The sequence below is a fragment of the Bombus terrestris genome, chromosome 10 (genome assembly GCF_910591885.1).
Source record: "Bombus terrestris chromosome 10, iyBomTerr1.2, whole genome shotgun sequence".
Lineage (NCBI taxonomy): Eukaryota > Metazoa > Arthropoda > Insecta > Hymenoptera > Apidae > Bombus > Bombus terrestris.
In genome coordinates this window covers 10,386,888-10,405,340 of record NC_063278.1, presented here as the reverse complement: position 1 = coordinate 10,405,340, position 18,453 = coordinate 10,386,888, and the positions used below count along the sequence as shown (strand labels likewise).

Genomic DNA, 18,453 nt, shown 5'->3' with positions numbered 1-18,453 from the left:
AAAGACTAAGAAATAAATAATGGCAGTAAAGATTTTACACTGATAAAGTTTTTTATGGCGAAAAATCGTTAACTCTCTTTTAAAGAATAGTCATCTAATACGTAGATATCTATTGCTTATTTAAACTTTATCGGTTTGTATTTGACATCAATAAATGACTATAAAAACTTTGAAATGCATTATGTTTTTATTTTATATATCTGAAATTTAATTCTAACAAAACAATCGCAGATCGTCTATATTTTAAATTTAAATTGCCAATATCGAACAACTGAAATCGATAATTCGAGATAATCGATCGATTTCCGATGTAGCTGTAAATTTAACGGCAACATTGATCAAACACAAACGATATAGGTTATGTTTATCGCTAAAGTTATTTAGCAAATCAAATTTCTCAAAGAAGATGTCGATTTAAACTAGAAATGCTTTTGTTGATTGAATAATGTTAAGTGTTATGTGGAAATCACCTTTCAACAACAAATCTATTAAAAACATGTAACTTTTTAGTGAACCTCAAGTCATAAAATGAAAGGTTAAGTTACAGATAAAAACGAAAGCATAAAATTCATTGAGATCTCTGGACGCATGCCTGTAAACAAGAAACACTATAGAAAGAACTATTCCTTAAATTAACAAAGACAAAAATAAGCAAGTGAACATGTTTAAAAATACATTTCAAAGTGGATTTTTATCAATATTGTATAGTATTGGTAGCAAACCATTACAAATTTGGGATAAAAAAGTAAGAAACGGACATATAAAACGAATTACAGATAATGATATACAAAGTTTAGTATTGGAAATATTGGGCAGCAATGTTAGTACTACATATATAACTTGTCCAGCAGATCCCAGAAAAACTTTAGGTATAAAATTACCATTTCTAGTGATGATAATTAAGAATTTAAAGAAATATTTTACTTTTGAAGTCCAGGTAAGAAAATGTTTAACTAATCATGTGTAACATAATACAATATACCAAATGATCATAAATATTTGACTTTAGGTTATTGATGACAAGAATGTACGCCGTAGATTTCGTGCTAGTAATTATCAATCTACAACTAGAGTAAAACCATTTATTTGTACAATGCCAATGAGACTGGATGATGGATGGAATCAGATTCAGTTTAATTTAGCTGATTTTACTAGACGTGCATATGGAACAAATTATGTGGAAACATTAAGAGTTCAAATCCATGCAAACTGTAGAATACGAAGAGTATACTTTTCTGATAGATTATATTCTGAAGATGAATTACCAGCAGAATTTAAATTATTTTTGCCAATTCAAAATAAGGCAAAATGTTAAGTTAGTACTAATTTCCTAACACTTTACAAAAATGTTTAAGAAAAAATAAGAATAAACAACAAATATTTATAAATTAATTAATTTCGTGATTTTTATTAATAGTTCATACTTATTTAATAAATATATGTTTAACACATTAACAAATTACCATGTTACAACAACAATAACATGTTTTAACATGTTAAATATATTTCATTTTTGATGTATGTATATTTCTGTTAAATATTACAGTACAAATTATATTAAAAGATATGTTCATTAAGCAATGATGGCGTAATGTGTGCGTACGGTAATTCCGTTTATATTCAATTAATCACCATAATTGTATTTTTTATTCAATAAAAGGTATGAATTAATTAGTTAATTACTTGTACTTTTTCTATGAAGCAAAACTTAATTTTTGTTATTGAGACAAATGATATAAATTCATAAAAATAACTTATGTTTGAAACATCGTTTATCTATTAACCTTAAAAGCATAATTCTCCTAAAATTAAGAGATCACACTTTGTTATGTTAATCAAAAATAATGTTTTATGTATAGTGAAACATAGTAAAAAATATATAATCTTTTGCAGAAATTTCGTATAAGCTATATAATTTAAATGTTAATGACATAAATAAAAAGAAAACACATACGCACTAAAAAAGGAGAAAGCACATACGTACATTAAAAATTGCGGAAAACAAGATAGCAGTCGTATATACTTGGAAAGTGTATTAATTGCTAATTATTAAGTATTGATTTTTTTAAATGGGGACGTAGCATATCAAGGGGGAGGCTGTTCGTTCGCAAGTACCTGGAACTATTTTTCACTGCGACAAAAACATCTACATTCATCCCTTCTACCATGAGGCGTAGTAATACATGCTCAGAAAAATGGCGGGAAAGTTTGGAAAAATTGTCATTAAATTTGTCGACGTGGCGCAACATCTAAGAAATATATCGATTGAGATCTATTTCTAGTGAGATAAATTCACAATTCTATAAAAGCGGAGAGTATAAAACAACTCCGATGAATCATTGACGAAGAAAATAAAAAATACGAACGAATGAGTCAAAGAAGATGGCGGACCAATTAAGAGTACCGCGTTGATACATTTTATTCTTTATTTCTAGCAAAGGGTAGTATTTTAGAAATACAAATTCATGGATCCACGTGAAATCTTTAATTCCTGCCTAAATAACGATCGAATGATAATAAAATACATTATAATATTCTAATAGCAAATATCGTTTAATACGACCGGAATCCATAAATAAAACAATTGGTTATATACATATGTTTTTCAAATCGACGAATGCTATTATATATTTTGTATTGAGCACTCGTTTCGGGAGAGACGCCGACGCCCGGCGCCGACGTCGTTTTTAAAGCGTCAACGTTGTGCTGGAGTAATCTCACCCAATCCGGGAGACTCATAAGTAAAAAAAATCGTTAGAATAATCAACCCTCTCAGACACGCTGGCACGTCGTAAAGATGCATTGCTGAAAGTTTTATATCGGACGTTTCCAACGTTTTTCCATCACGGTGCTAAGATAACGAAAGGGAGGGAAAATAAGCAATAAGCAATGAATTTAACATTGTGAAACGGGGCCGCGTGAATCATTTAACATAAATCATTTTTAAATCGTGCTTGTACATATAAATTAGTGAGAAAAAAAATATTTCCTTAGCGTGGTGATATCTCGTCATATTTTTTTTTCTTTCTTTTTGAAATGGGTACGGCGAGTCGCGATTTCGAGCGCGATCGGGAGGACGAGATCCACTGCCGAATTTGTGCTAGTGACATACCAAGAAACGACGGGGTCCACATTTTCGCTGAGGATGGTAGACGGCACTACCTGCAGACCAAAATACGAAAATATCTCTACATCTTGGTAAGTCTTCCTCCGCTCCGTGTAAATCAGCGCGATTGCCGCTGTATGCGCGCCTACATGTATATACATACAGTTTCGTGTGTAGGCCTAACATGTGTGCGGATTTTTTTTCGAAAACTCCACTTGGTACCCCGTTGCCGGATGTTTCGCGCTCAATCCCGCCTGTATCCTGTTTTATGTACATGTCAAGAGATACATGTATATTTATCTCAAAAAATTTGAGAACTGTTACAGAACTTCGAAATTTTGTAAAATGCCACAGCATCGATGCAAATTCGAAATACATCTTTTACAGACAAATAAGACATTAAAAATAATGCATGTAAAGTAATTAACTCACGTAGAAATTATTATTTTGTTATTGTTTACAATTTAATTTGGTTGATTAATGAAAAATCGTATTGTAAAATCATCTGTATTTAAAAATGAATTTTAAACAAAACGATATATTTTATGTATTTATGTAAATTAATGTGAAAATTAACGCAATTATAATTCTGATGTGTATACATTGTATTCGGAATAATCGAATATCCATAATTAGGGAAATGGAAGAATCCATTTTGATGGGAATACAGAAGTGTTAAAAATTAGCATTTTATTGATTACGATAAGTATGCTATATGCACTATATAACTAGCGCATCTATAAATATAATTCTATCCATATAATAATTCATAAATAATGTGTAATTTTCCGATAAAGAAAGATTGTAAATGAAATATTTAATAAGATTTGAATATTAAAAAATATTTTTAAGATTAAAATAAACAAAATTAATTATTCAGATGAAATTCAGGTTATTTTTCATATAAAAAGAAACTGGCAGAAAACACACATCATTTATTTTATAATAAAGTAAATAAAATTTATTAATTTTACAAATAATTTAAAGTCAATTTTTTATTAAAAATTTTCTTACATTTTCAATGTTTAAAAAATTTTTTTTCAATAAATAATGAAATATTAAAAATGTTGATTTTTCTTATTATTTCAATAATTTTTAATACTTTCATTAATTTCTAATCACTATTTTTCTATATCATATTTTTTGTACATTTTATTCTTATATCAGTTTATTATCAATAATTATGTTGTGTTGTAGGTGTCCTCTGAAGATAAATTATCAAAAATGGTATGTGTTACGTGCATTAAAAGATTAGAAAGTATTCATCGCTTTGCTATGATGGCATATAGAACGCAGGAAAAGTTAAAATCTCAGTTATATAGTAATAGTGATGATACAAATATACAGGATGTAGAAAGAGAAAGTGTTAAAGATGTGCAAAACACAAGGAGGATAGAAGACCGGGGATTATTACATACAATATTAACAAAAGTATATTACAATCATTATATGTTTTAATTTATTCTGTAGATATTTATTTAACATTCATCATCTTCTAGGGGGCAATAGAAATTTTGGCTGAAGGCGAACCACTGGGACCATCAGAATTAATGTCACAAGAAGATAAATGTCATACTCCAAGTATGGAAGAAATGGAAGTCAAGGTAGACCCAATGTTATTTTTACAGTATGGTATGGAGAATTCAGCATCAGAAACTTCAGAAGCATCTGATACAGAAGAAATAATAACAAAAACAAACTCCCCAGAACCATTACCATTAACAAATAAGTAAGAATATTTATATTAACATAACAAAGCATGGTATAGTATTTACTTAACATGTATGATTATATATTTACTCAATTGCATTTATGTCCTATAGAATTGATGAAATAAAAAAGGAAACAAAAGAGGAGAGCAATGATAAATTACAAGAAGATACTGAAGAACTTATTTCTAATGTATCAACTAAACCTCATGAATGTACAATATGTGCTCGATCCTTTATATCTCAAATTGGTTTACAAAATCATTTATGGTCTCATTTGCCTAAAGATAAACGACTTGATGGGAAGCCTATTTTAAGATCCCAACAAGTTTATTCTACTAATGGTGTACTTCATATGAATACTGATAATAATTCATCAAGCAATTTTATCTGTCCAATTTGTAGTAAAAAAATTTCTACTAAAGGAAATCTAAAAGTACATTTGGAAACTCATCGGCCTAAGGGAAAATATGGTTGTGACATATGTGGTAGAATGTGAGTACTTCAGTTAAATTTGATTGAGTATCCAATGAAGCGACTATTAATAAAAGTGCTCTTCGCATTACAGCTTTAAAACACAGTCAAATTTATTCAGACACAAGGAGTACCATGGTGGTATACAATTTCCATGCAATGTATGTGGGAGAGTTTATCCAACAAATTCTACATTACGAGCTCATAGTATAACGCACTCGGATTTGAGGCCGCACGCATGTCCTCTTTGTGATAAAACTTTTAAAAGAAATCAAGATTTAAAGTTTCACATAAATCAACATACAGGTGCAAGGCCTTATCAATGTCCATATTGTCCGAAAGCTTTCGCGAGTTCTGGAAATTGTTTCTCACATCGTAAAAGAATGCATCCTCGAGAAGTACATCGAGATAGACAAAGAGCAGCAGATTTAATGAGATGAACCATGGGTAGCCAATACGAAGAATGGTTTTAGAAAAATAAAATACTTTACGATATTATCGTATCCATGTGTATTAGCTATTGTAATGAGAAACATGAGCTTTAATTTTGAATATTAATGGTGCTAAAACGCAAGGAGCAACGGAACTTTTGTATACTTTAATTGAGTCGTTTGAACATAGTGTTAGGTACTTATTGTTATTGACAAGCACTTAGTTGTTTGTTCTTATGGCGTAACTAGGTCTTCTTTACATATTATAAAATAGAAACAAATATATATTTTTCTTAATTTTTTAACTTATTGATGTTATCAAACTTGATATACTTCCATTGTTGTTGATGAATTTAGTGATTATTATTTATTGACTCATATATAGTACAAGTGATAATAACGATAGGTTTTAAACTTTCTAGTTAAAATAAGAAATTCGTATTTTTTACCGTTTATCAATATTTAACTTGTATACATTTTCTTCTGCATATTTAAGGGTAGAAGTTATAGACCACCCTTGCTACCATTTCTTAAAAACGATTTTATGACAATGCGATCGTTAAAAAATTATACGTAAAATAAAGTTTTATTTTACATGCCCATCGTTAACGACGTAATGCTGAACATTATTCAGTCGAAGAACAGTATTATTCAAATAATTTTCAATGTAATACAAATTAACCCATCGGTAATGAGCACAATGAAGTATTAAATTTTAAAATTAAGATTAAAGTGTATCTCTCATAATTTGCGTAAAAAATTGACTAGTAAAGAAAATTTAGTAAACGTAAGATAACTGTGATTTTTTATAAATCGGTGGTATATTAGAAAATTCAGTCATATCCGATGGGTTTAAGTATATATGTATTGGATATTGTAGATATAAAACAAAATAATAATAGTAACGTGACTATTTATTTCCGTACGCTCAAAATTTGGTCTAAATTTGACGAAATATAATTTTTTTTAATAATTAAATACGAATAAGGAATTTACAATATTTTTTGAAACCTTGAACGGGTACTCTGTATATTGTATGTGATATTTTTAAGCAACATGTACTTAGTATATTTTCAAGAGACAAAAGGTACAAAAGGTTGGACATTGAAATTATTTGATATTTATTTCACGATTGTCGTGTCACCGAAGGAACGATTTTATTTTATTTTTACGAATAACATAAATGGATTTGAATGGTGATGAACGTTCTGAAAAAAGGAACGTGTTATTTTGTCCATATAAAAAGAGCTGTTTAACGATATTTGATAAAGTATTTATATTTACGAAATGATTAAAAAATGACCAAAGGCGAAAAAAAGAAAAGAACCGGAAAAGGAAGCATTTCTTTAGGAAGTAAAAGTAGAAAATTTTGTAGTTCGAGGCATATTTTTAGCACAATACATGAACAACATCATCATTAAGTAACGTTAAGACTGTATACGAAATTCTGTGTCAAATTAGAGTAATTGCGTAAATGTAAGAGATTAGTATACAATATCAATGGCTGTATGTGACGAAAGATGATGAGTCTAGTTTATTCAAGATACAGTATTAAGTATAATGAATAATGTAGAGGCTGTAGCTACCGTTACAAACGATCATAATGTTATTCTTTTAAACAGATATACGATTAAAGAAAAGTAAATGTTAACTAAAGTCTGAGTAGCTTTTAGGAAACTTTAGATAAGAGTTTTTAGAGAAGAAGTCATGTAAATGTAGAGGATTATAGCCTCTGCTTCCATATGTATCGTATACATCGCACACGTGCTAGATACTTCAAAAAAAGCGGATGTTTGATAATGGACAGTCACAGAATAATGTACGACGATCACATAATTAAGAAGTAGTACTTACAAACGGAAAAAACCGTATGTAACTGCGTGCTACCATTGCTAAATTAGTGTAGTAGGGTGGCCAAGCTTTCGCCATAATGAAAATGAAATGGACCAAGGAAGAATGGAATAGTATTGTAATTAACACATCGAATTCAATTTAAAACAAATTTCAATGGTCTTTTTCATCATGTATTTAGCTTCGGTTCTAAGATTATTTCTTAAATCAGGTGATATTTAAAAGTATCTAAAAATAAATGTTTCGATAAAATATTTTCTCACGTTTTATATACAAAAAATATTTGATAACGCGGAAGCTTTGACGAACAGCCACCCTAGCTTATTTAGAGATACAATCGTATATTTTGCAATTACCTTTTTGCAGACGCTTGCCAGTTACGTAGTTAAGTAGACGAAGATTATTGGATAATTATATATCCGTGAAAATAATCAATTTTTGATAGAAAGAAAATGAAGAGATGATCTCGTTCTCACGGCTCAATTTTTACATCTAGTTTTTGAAGCAGGGATGAGCAAATTATCATTCTCCCTTCTGAATTTCGTTTTAACCCTAGTACTGCCAAATACATTGCTTTCGGATTATGTTATAGTTGTTGACAATGTTAAACATTGTATTCTTATGTATTACGTTAATTAATTGTAAAAACATCTTATTATAAAATTTAATTATGTTATTTATAAAAATTAATATAATTTATAATATAAATTAATATAATATAATTATTATAATATAATTATTTTATTTATAAAACATTAATTATAAAAATCTTGTCTTAGTTATTAGTGCTATATTTTTAAATAGATTTGCTCAACTCTTGCTATAAGGAGTCAAAAATTGAGTATTTTTTTAAAGTTCACGTAACACAGAAGCGATTAGCGTTTAAATTAGCAATTAAAACAATATCTCAGAAGTGCCAGTAAAGCAGTGAACTAACGTAGTGTATTCCGGCAGACAAATATTGGATAATTATATGTAGATTCGAGGTATGAGTTGTCGATAATATCAATTGTGACACTTAATAAAATGATTGTATAAAAGGTCAGTAGTAAAAGTTTACGCTTTCATTCCATTATGTTCTATCCTTTGCTTAATTATCATTTTCATTTCATATAATCATCAAATAATCATCTAACAGGACGAAGGCGAACTCGAATATATTAAACGCGTTCTTTATCGTTGATTTTTCGCGATTTAGTAAAAACAATCGAAATTTTACAGTTCTATTCGGTAAAACAACTTGATAAAAAATTAATCATTCTTTGTCATAAATTTTATCTCAACGTCTTATCTTATGTCTCATATAAAATTAATAAAAGGATAAAATTTCCTTATCCTTTTTCCATATTTATTCGTATTCCATATTTACCGTATTACATGTAACAGGCGGTAACTCGCTTCCTTTATCTATATATTAAACGATATCTAGACACGATATCTATGTCCTTGTATTTTACATTGCAGTGAAAAATTATGATAATTGTATATGAATAATCAGTCGTATCGGGAAATGCTGGTTATTTTAAAGAAGCTAGTAGTATTTTACCCTGAAAATATTCCAGAATTTATTGCATTTCACATGCTCAATGAAATGCAACTTAATAGAAACGCGATAGAATTCTTACATAATCGTGGCAAATGTACAGAAATGGTAAAATTCAATTTCCTTTTTCTAGTCAGATTTGTGTAAGAACCGGAGCATACTTACCGCGTAATCACTTTCATTCGTTAGTCTGACCTTTTCGCCTTTTGTACTGCATACATACGTATGTATATGTATATATATATATATATAATATGAGATCATAAGAAAACGTGAGTCAGCGTTCAAATTAAATCGTCATTAATCACTATTCTTTCTACTGCGTATTAATTAGGTGAAAACTAAAAAATCGACGAGAATCCGTTTTTAATTATAAAATGCACTAATCTGTAAAAATAACGAACGAATAAGATTCTTTTTAGTCAATGATCGTCGAGCATCGAAGAGAAACTCATTTCACTGATTATTGAGATTAACAAAAAAAAAAAAAAAATTTCATGTGAAATGTAAACGCTGATAGAGAGAAATTAATAATTAAAGTGAATAAACTGAAACGTTTACACTGATAAGATGAAACTGAAGTAACGATCATATGACGTATGCAAACTATGTTAGCTCAGTTTAATTAACCGAGTTAAATAAGTCAAACACTTCAAATTATCTACTTGGATTTCAATCCAAAGCCGGAGTGAACACGTAAAAGTCGAACAGTTCGATAATTTTATAAGCTTTATAAGTCAGTCGTTATCAAGCATAGATGCAAGTCATGCTCAGTTAAGATTTCCTGCTTATTCGAGTCAGCATAAAAGCTCGTGCATAATAAAAGATTAATGTTATAAAAGTATATTTAATATACAGTCGAGACAGACGAAAAATGTTACAAGCCAGTGTACTTCTTCCCGTGATCGTGCCACTGGATGCATATTTTTAGATGTTTTTTACGTGATTAATTAATTCAGTAGAGAACGTATACTTTTGATTAATTTATCAGAACCTTGCGCCAATCTTCTTGATCATCTTACGAAAATGTAATTCACGGTATATCACGATTTTGCAAGATTTTAAAGATGTGAAAGGAATTACTGCAATTTATTAAAAGGAAATTTTATTTCCCTCAATAAAACACGTTAGAATAAATTCGTTAAGATAGAATATCTTTGTTCGATATTTGTCATAATACGAATATTAAAGTTGTTTGGTCGAAATAACATGGATAAGTAACTTATGACTTGTTCTATAAGTATACACATATACACATATAAGTACATATGCATCTGAAAATCGCGACGGCTACAATGTTGTAACTTGTAGCTAATATCGTAGCAATGGAACTTAAGGCGCAATTAAATTGATGGATTCGAAAGGAATCCAAGTTTAAAGTTGCATCATAGTGCACGCGATCGAGGCGTTTGTTCCAAAGTTACACGTTAATTTTCGATGTTTAAAAAAAGTTTCCTATCGAAGAATGAACAGCTGCAATGCTGTATCATTACGGCAAGGTCGTTGTGTACGGACATGTTGCCCCTAACGATAAGTTTGTGTTTAATCGAAAGATGTCTCGATCGCCATAAGTCTCGTGCTATAATTGTACTTTTCGTGGCATGACACCGTTAACCGCGGTTCTATCTTCAAAGCAAGAAAATGATGCGATGCAAATCGAAAAAGACGCACCCAAAAAATCTTATCTACGGGAGTGTTACAATTTGTTTTACAATTTTATCTGGTCTGGCTAACTGGAGAAGCGTCAGAAATAGCAATTCATTTGACTTACAAATTAATCTTTTATCAAAACAAATTGCATAAAATGATAATCTGTAAATGTTTTCTTTTGAATCGAACAGTATTTGTAAAGTGAATTATGGCCATGATTAAATCATAAACAGAAATTACTTCTCATTTTTCATTTGTCCTTGTCAATATATAGATATTACTATTAACTGTAATATAATGTAATTTGTAACTTGTGACTATTATATTATATTACAGATATTATAAATACTTATATACATGCATTGGAATCCTTGGAATTGTGATACAATCAAAGATCCTCTTTTCCTTATAAAGAAATGAATCGACAATATATAATAAATTTTGTTTTAATGAAACTGTAGCTAATCAAGAAATTTGATTTAAAACTGTATGCATACTACATCTTAATTTTCACTGAAACTTTATTCTATATTTTATTTTATACAATTTTTATTTATATAATACATATTACATAATTTACGCTATATAACAGATAAACAAACTTTACTCACTTACTTAAATTATAATATACAATAATCATTCTACTATGAACACTTGTAAAATACATATAAAAGTTGTAATTCCTATAATTGCAAAAACTGCACGTCTGCAATAGAGTTCTACAATTACGACTTGTAATTTGTAAATTCACTAATGTTATTAATTGGTTACTCATAGTATAAGAGGGCTCTGCTATCATCATTAAATAGAAACAAATATTATATTTTTTAACAGCTTTCTATCATACAACTTGGAATCTCTCATGAATTTCATTAAACATTGTATAAAGATATATACGCAATTGTATGGATTTATATGTATAGCAATAGGAAATTTAAAAATGTACATAATGAACATATTTGGCTTTTAATAGCAATTTAACATTAAGTTACATCATAGTCACAGCGTATTTGTACTGACTTCAGTAGTATCGTAGAGCGGTAAGTCAGACCGTGCAAATATGTATGTATATTCAACTTATCTTAAACTGCTACACATTTAAGATTGCTAGTTAACTGTTAATCCATGATCCATGATGATAATTTAGCGGTACATATAAATCAAGTTAGATGAAATCATTCACAGATGACAAATTTTATGTTTTCTAAAATAAGATTCGTTCAAAATCTTCGATGAATAGGTTGATTGTAATCCACACGATGAAAAGAGGGGATGGAAGAAAAAAAGGGAAAGAATTTAATGATAGCACAGAGAAAATTCATCACTCTTTTTCTGCGCATTTACGTACTAGTACTAAAGTGGCAACCTAATTTCTAGCAGTTTCTTAAGAGGAGCTTTTACTATTGGTGGAAATGGCGGAATAACAAGTCGCGTCGTTCATAACGTCCTTCAAACGTTCCTATCGATTCTGAGAATACGCGGAGCGTATAATACGGAGTTCACCGTCGAAACATGCTAGTTTGTCGGTAACGGTGCTTGACCGTTGTTGTTCAGTGAATAGTGTAACATTCATTATTATCAAGAGAAAAAGCTATCTTACAATTTTTTTCCCTTTCACTAACACCTTCAGTTAAATCATTAAAATTTTTAAGAAAAATGTCAGATAACGAGAATAAATCATGGTGTCATTCACGTCAAAATTGTGTCGTACAACCACTTTTAACAGGTACTTGCCCTCTGTATTTGTTTACAATTGTTAGTAATTGCAAAAAACAATATTTAAAAAAAGTAACCTTAAAACGTGCAGATCTATTTTATCTTATCGTTTACTTAATAGATGTATTAAGTCATGATATAACACGTGGTGTTTCAGTGAGTGATACACACGAATAGCGAAAATTTTTTCGCTTGTATTTTCTTTAAGAATTAAAACTCAGTATCTTAATTATAGAACTGTTCCTTTAATTTATGTAATTCCAAGTGATAAAAATATTTTTTGTACGGTATTGCTCTGCATATAGTTAATTATTTTGCTAATAAAAAGAAATAGTATTTTAATACAAAAATAACATATTATTTTGTAATGTAATCAATTTCTAATTGAAATTAGAGTTTATTGTTGTAAATGTCAGAATATTATTTAGATAATGTATGAAATAATATTTGTTTACATCAATTTGAATTTTAGACTTGTACCAAATTACAATGGCATACGCTTATTGGAAAAGTCAAAAAATGAATGATCATGCTGTATTTGATTTATATTTTCGCAAAAATCCTTTCCAAGGCGAATTTACAATCTTTGCTGGATTAGAAGAATGTATGAAATTTTTAGAAAAATTTCGTTACTCCTCTAGTGGTATGTATCTATTATTTAAATCTCTACATTTAAAGAATCCTTCGAGATTTATAATTAATATTAAATTATACAGACATTAAGTACTTGAAGTCAACAATGCCATCGTCAGTTGATCAAAAGTTTTTTGAATATTTGAAAGACCTGACCCCAAAAGATGTGACAATATATGCTATGGAAGAAGGTTCAGTTGTTTTTCCAAGGTTAGTTAAAAATTTTTTAAAAATTGCATGCATCATGCAAATAATATTCAGTTATGTTAATCATCATCATCATTATCATCGTTTAGGAAACTTTTTCTTGCTCTTATGACAGCAGTTAGAGTTAATGTTCCAATGCTTATCAACATTACATATTTGATGAAACATCAAATCTTAATAAGTTAAAACCTCAATACAAATTGATATGTTATGCAGAATACCATTACTAAGAGTAGAAGGTCCATTAATAATGGTACAACTTTTGGAAACAACACTGTTGACATTAGTTAACTATGCAAGTTTAATGGCAACTAATGCAGCTAGATATCGTATGGTTGCTGGGAAAAATATAACATTGCTAGAATTTGGTCTTCGAAGAGCTCAGGGTCCTGATGGTGGTTTAAGTGCCTCTAAATATAGCTATATTGGTAAATATTTCTTATATCTTTATTTCCTTTTATTTTATTTTAAAATCTCAATTTAGTACTCAGTTAAATTCATTTCTTTTCAAATCATAAAATATTATATTTATACTATTCAACATATCACATTATTACATTATTTTATTTTATTTTACATTACATTTTATTACATTATTTATTGCATACAATAAGAATGTTCATATACATTTGTAAAACGTATATTATTTCTTCTTAACATCATTTGCTTTATAATTTCTTGAGTAACAATCAACAAACAGCATCATTCTTTAACAGTTCGTACCATGTTGGTGATAGATAACAGTTTAAAATAAGTTAAATATATTTTTATATACATAGCTGTTTCACATTTTATGAAAAGTTCATATCTAGAACAAAATTAAATTGAACGAAACAATGAATGGTATTAAATACAAGTTCTTTTCTTTATTTTCTGAATTAATTATATTGAACAAATATTTAAGATGTACCTTTTTCTTTTTTTAATGTATTAGTGATAATATATATTATTCTGAAGATATATGTTAATTAATATCTCTCTCTACCTTCTTCTAAAAAAAATTAATATTTTCCAGGTGGTTTTGATGGTACAAGTAATGTTTTAGCAGGAAAACTTTATAATATTCCTGTAAGTGGAACACATGCACATTCATATATCACATCTTTCACTGGCATTGATGATTTGCAAGAAAAGGTTTGCTCATATTATTTATTAATTAACTTTCTTGAATGAAATTGTATTTTATTTTAATGTGTTATATATTTTTTCAGACTTTGGCACATAAAGGAACAGGACAAGTTTATGACCTTTTAGAATTGGCTTACAAACATCGGAATTCTATTGCAGCTGATGTAGGAACATTAGTTTCTGAAGCTTCTAGTGGAGAATTAGCAGCTTTAATTAGTTATGCCATTGCTTACCCTCAACGATTTGTTGCTCTTGTAGATACATATGATGTGAAAAGGTATAATATTTTGCTTACTTGATCTATATCTTTTTTATTTCACCTTCTTCTTAACTCTTTTAAACTCTTGTTTTGCATATTTGATATATAGAAATGAATATATATATTTTCTTAATACTTGTATGCATATTTGACTATTTGCATGTATTTATACATTCGGAATATTATCTAAATGTACAATGCCATGTTTCTATGTTAGCTACATTAATATGTTCAATAATATTCTCTACTCTTTGTTAATTTATTTATAGGACCTTCTGCTAATTGCAAGCTTATAGTACCTAATTTAAATATTAATATTCGTGCTGTTTTTAATATGTATAAATATAAAGTAGTGAAAAGAATAGATAACTAAAAATATTTAGCAAAAGTATCTATAGTTAAAATTAAGTACATAAATATATATTACTTATATGGTTTTATATGAGTAGTTCTAAAATAATATTATAAACTCTTTAAAATTGTTTTATAAAAATTAAAGATAATAAATTCTATAAAATATTCTGGGAAAAGAGAAACAAAAAATGTACTAAAGAGATATTCAAGATATTTTGTGACTAATTTTACTTTTAACTAAAAGTACATTTAATTGGGTTTGATATGTGTATTAGTACACTAATTAATAATTCACAAAGCAGGCATGATGAAACATATACACACTGTAGCTTAACAGGAGTGTGTTTATAGCATCGAATCCTCGGCCAAGAGACAGGCATGTATAGCCAGCCTAAATGTAAAGAATAAATGTCTAACAAATGGGTCCAATACACATGCCCAAAATGGTGTCAGAAACAATCCAATTATATCAGAATCGGCTTCTCATGACAAGAATGGCTTATTAAGTCAAGGCGAATTGGGTGAGCTCTATGTGAGGTACGATATTATCCTCCTTGTCTGCTTTGCAGGATAAATCATCATATTTTTCATTTACCAAACATAGTTAATCACTTAATTATTTTCATGAATAATAAGTATAAATTATTAAAATTTAATTTAATGTTTATTTAATATTTATTTTGTTAGATTTTATCTTAATAACTCTAAATTAAAACTATGTAATGCACTCAATCATATTTCAAATGCAATATTATTCTATTTAATTCAATTTAATTTATAAGAAAAATCGAAATTCTGTAAAGCGGGCAAATTTATAAATCGTTGCTTGTTTCTTTTCGTAAAACAGTAATAAAGGATCTGCCAAATTGTAAGTTATTTTGTACAAAATTTTGTAAATCTTATACTACATACGACCTTATATAGTACCCTTCCCAATTCAGCCATGTAAAAAAATAACAATTAACTGTTTGAATTGTATTAATAATAAAATGATGTTAACTAAAAATCATAAAAAACATACAATGATAAAAGGAGAATATGTTAATAAAATGAAAGAACTACTTTACTAACACAAAATTTTCTCCTGTTGTATCATAATTAGCATAATCTTAAAATTGATAGTTTGCATGTAATTTAATAATTCATATTTTATTCACATTTTCTATTACAACTCATATAAAACCATTAAAAAATCATGCATTTCATCTAATTAATAATAGTACATATTATATACTCTTCAGTATTAATAGTAGTAGATTTTAATATTATTTAAAGAATCTATAATATGTATATATTTTTTTCATAAAATACAAAATAATTGTGTACATACATTATGTTTCAGACTCCATAATGCTATATAATACCATTCATAATACCATATAGATGCATGTATAATTGATAATGTCTTTCGTATATTTTTACAATTGTATAATTTATATGTGTAATATATAAGTAAATTTTTTACTCAGGAGTGGTCTTCTAAATTTTTGTGCAGTGGCACTAGCTTTAAATGACTTGGGTTATAAAGCAGTTGGTATAAGAATTGATAGCGGTGATTTAGCGTATTTAAGTAATACGGCGAGAAATATTTTCGAAAGAATTGCTATCAAATACAATATACCTTGGTTTGCAAAATTAACAATCTGTGCGTCAAATGATATTAACGAGGAGACTATTCTGAGCTTAAATGAGCAGGTAAATAAATATACATGACAGAAATGTCAACTTTATTTTGCAACAAATTTTTCTGCTTCTTATAAAGGATGTCCTTTTATAGAATCATAAGATCGATTGCTTTGGAATTGGGACACATTTGGTAACATGTCAAAGACAACCAGCATTAGGTTGCGTTTATAAAATGGTTGAAATTAATGGCCAACCTAGAATTAAACTCAGTCAGGAAGTTGGTAAAGTAACAATACCAGGAAAGAAAGATGCATTCAGATTATACGGAGCGGATGGATATGCTTTAATCGATCTGTTACAAAGATCAACAGAAGAAGTTCCACAAGTGAAACATAAAGTTCTTTGTAGGCATCCTTTCCAAGAATCAAAAAGAGCTTATGTTATTCCATCGCGAGTGGAATCATTGCATAAGGTAAATTGATCAAGTATCAACGTTTATAAGCACGATTTTATAATATTTTTATAGATTTACAATACTTTTTTACAAACATCTAGGTATACTGGAAAAATGGTAAATTATGCCAACCTTTGCCTACATTACAAGAAATACGAAATAGAGTTCAAGAGTCATTAAAAACACTCAGAAATGATCACAAAAGAAATTTAAATCCTACACCATACAAAGTAAGTTTCAATAAATGTTTACATTTACATGATATTTTTCTAAAATAATTGAAAATTATTATAACAATTTATACAGGTGGCTGTTAGTGATGATTTATATAATTTCATACATGATTTGTGGTTACAAAATGCACCCATTGGTGAACTTTCGTGATTTGTAAATACTATTAAATAATATCATTATCAAAAAACAATGAATGAAAACCACATACTTACTGAAATGGTCTACCAACACATCAAGTTGGAGGTTCAGGTTCTAGTTGTACAAGCATTTTACTATAGTAGTATATTTTGATAACTTATAAAAATCATAATATGTTCATATTATGTTCTACAAGTACAAGATAAATTTTCTTTAGGAAACAGAATTTTAGATTACATGATAAAATGGATGATAGTGTAGAACTGTACACTGTAAGCTACTTTTAACATTTAAGATGATACGAAACGGGTGAAATTGAATTAACAATGCACAATTTATAAAATATTTTGCATGTAAACAAAGAAGATTGAATGTATTGTATATAATAGAACAAAAATTATAAAATCGGTAATGTAAATTAAATGTAAATAATCGTCGATATTTCTAAAATTTCTTTTTACATGTTAGTACCGTTTTCTATATTTTCTAGTTAAAAAAATTACATTTTTTTAGTGAAAATAAAAGAACGTGAAAAATAATTTTATAAAAAAATGACATACATTTAATGTGCTTATTTAATACTATATATATGTTTATAAACATAGCATACAAATTCAAAGTTCGATTTCTCATTACAAAAAATGTACAAAGTTTGAGCATAATAAAAAATAAATGTATAAATATGTATAAAAAAATCAGTAAAGAGAAATCTATTTAGTACGTGATATATGTTTCAAAAAGAAATAAGAAATTTAGTTCCTAAATGTATCTTGAAATTCATTAAATTTTTATTTTTGAAATTACCCATTTACTTAAAAATATGTATAATTTAAGCTTATTTTTATACTACTTGATTGTATTCAAAAGTATCCTCAAAAACTTGTATAATTAGTAAAATGAAAAGTTAAATTTTTAGACAAAAATTTTATTATTTTATTTA

The 18,453-nt window shown here is 28.1% G+C and overlaps 3 protein-coding genes and 1 long non-coding RNA gene across 8 annotated transcripts; 3 read left to right on the top strand and 1 right to left on the bottom strand.

Annotated features, from left to right (window-relative positions):
- The first annotated feature begins 285 nt into the window (after positions 1 to 285).
- Positions 286 to 1,679, top strand: LOC105666119 (cilia- and flagella-associated protein 20). The gene is made up of 2 exons (XM_012312414.3): positions 286 to 937; positions 1,010 to 1,679. The coding sequence occupies exons 1-2, from the start codon at positions 662 to 664 to the stop codon at positions 1,313 to 1,315; spliced, it is 582 nt and encodes a 193-aa protein (XP_012167804.1). The 5' UTR covers positions 286 to 661; the 3' UTR covers positions 1,316 to 1,679.
- Positions 1,381 to 2,074, bottom strand: LOC125385850. The gene is made up of 2 exons (XR_007225548.1): positions 1,985 to 2,074; positions 1,381 to 1,802 (listed from the first exon to the last, which is right to left on the bottom strand). It is a non-coding gene; the product is annotated as an uncharacterized LOC125385850 (long non-coding RNA).
- A 41-nt stretch (positions 2,075 to 2,115) lies between these two features.
- On the top strand, positions 2,116 to 8,616 carry LOC100652246 (myoneurin). 4 transcript variants are annotated; one of them, XM_020865203.2, is made up of 6 exons: positions 2,116 to 3,198; positions 4,304 to 4,333; positions 4,454 to 4,537; positions 4,606 to 4,835; positions 4,930 to 5,310; positions 5,384 to 8,616. In XM_020865203.2, exons 1-6 carry the CDS (start codon positions 3,037 to 3,039, stop codon positions 5,727 to 5,729), a joined length of 1,233 nt encoding a protein of 410 aa, XP_020720862.1. In that variant the 5' UTR covers positions 2,116 to 3,036; the 3' UTR covers positions 5,730 to 8,616. The 4 variants fall into 4 exon arrangements, with proteins under 4 accessions (XP_020720862.1, XP_012167803.1, XP_048265562.1 ...); XM_048409605.1 differs by adding an exon at positions 3,284 to 3,520 and having other exon boundaries at positions 3,082 to 3,198; positions 4,304 to 4,537; XM_012312413.3 differs by having other exon boundaries at positions 4,304 to 4,537.
- A 3,218-nt stretch (positions 8,617 to 11,834) lies between these two features.
- Positions 11,835 to 17,954, top strand: LOC100642218 (nicotinate phosphoribosyltransferase). 2 transcript variants are annotated; one of them, XM_003398114.4, is made up of 11 exons: positions 11,835 to 12,490; positions 12,953 to 13,123; positions 13,197 to 13,323; positions 13,537 to 13,748; positions 14,336 to 14,454; positions 14,532 to 14,725; positions 15,413 to 15,598; positions 16,531 to 16,756; positions 16,839 to 17,159; positions 17,243 to 17,371; positions 17,448 to 17,954. In XM_003398114.4, the coding sequence occupies exons 1-11, from the start codon at positions 12,421 to 12,423 to the stop codon at positions 17,523 to 17,525; spliced, it is 1,833 nt and encodes a 610-aa protein (XP_003398162.1). In that variant the 5' UTR covers positions 11,835 to 12,420; the 3' UTR covers positions 17,526 to 17,954. The 2 variants fall into 2 exon arrangements, with proteins under 2 accessions (XP_003398162.1, XP_003398161.1); XM_003398113.4 differs by lacking the exon at positions 15,413 to 15,598 and having other exon boundaries at positions 11,839 to 12,490.
- The last annotated feature ends 499 nt before the right edge of the window (positions 17,955 to 18,453 follow it).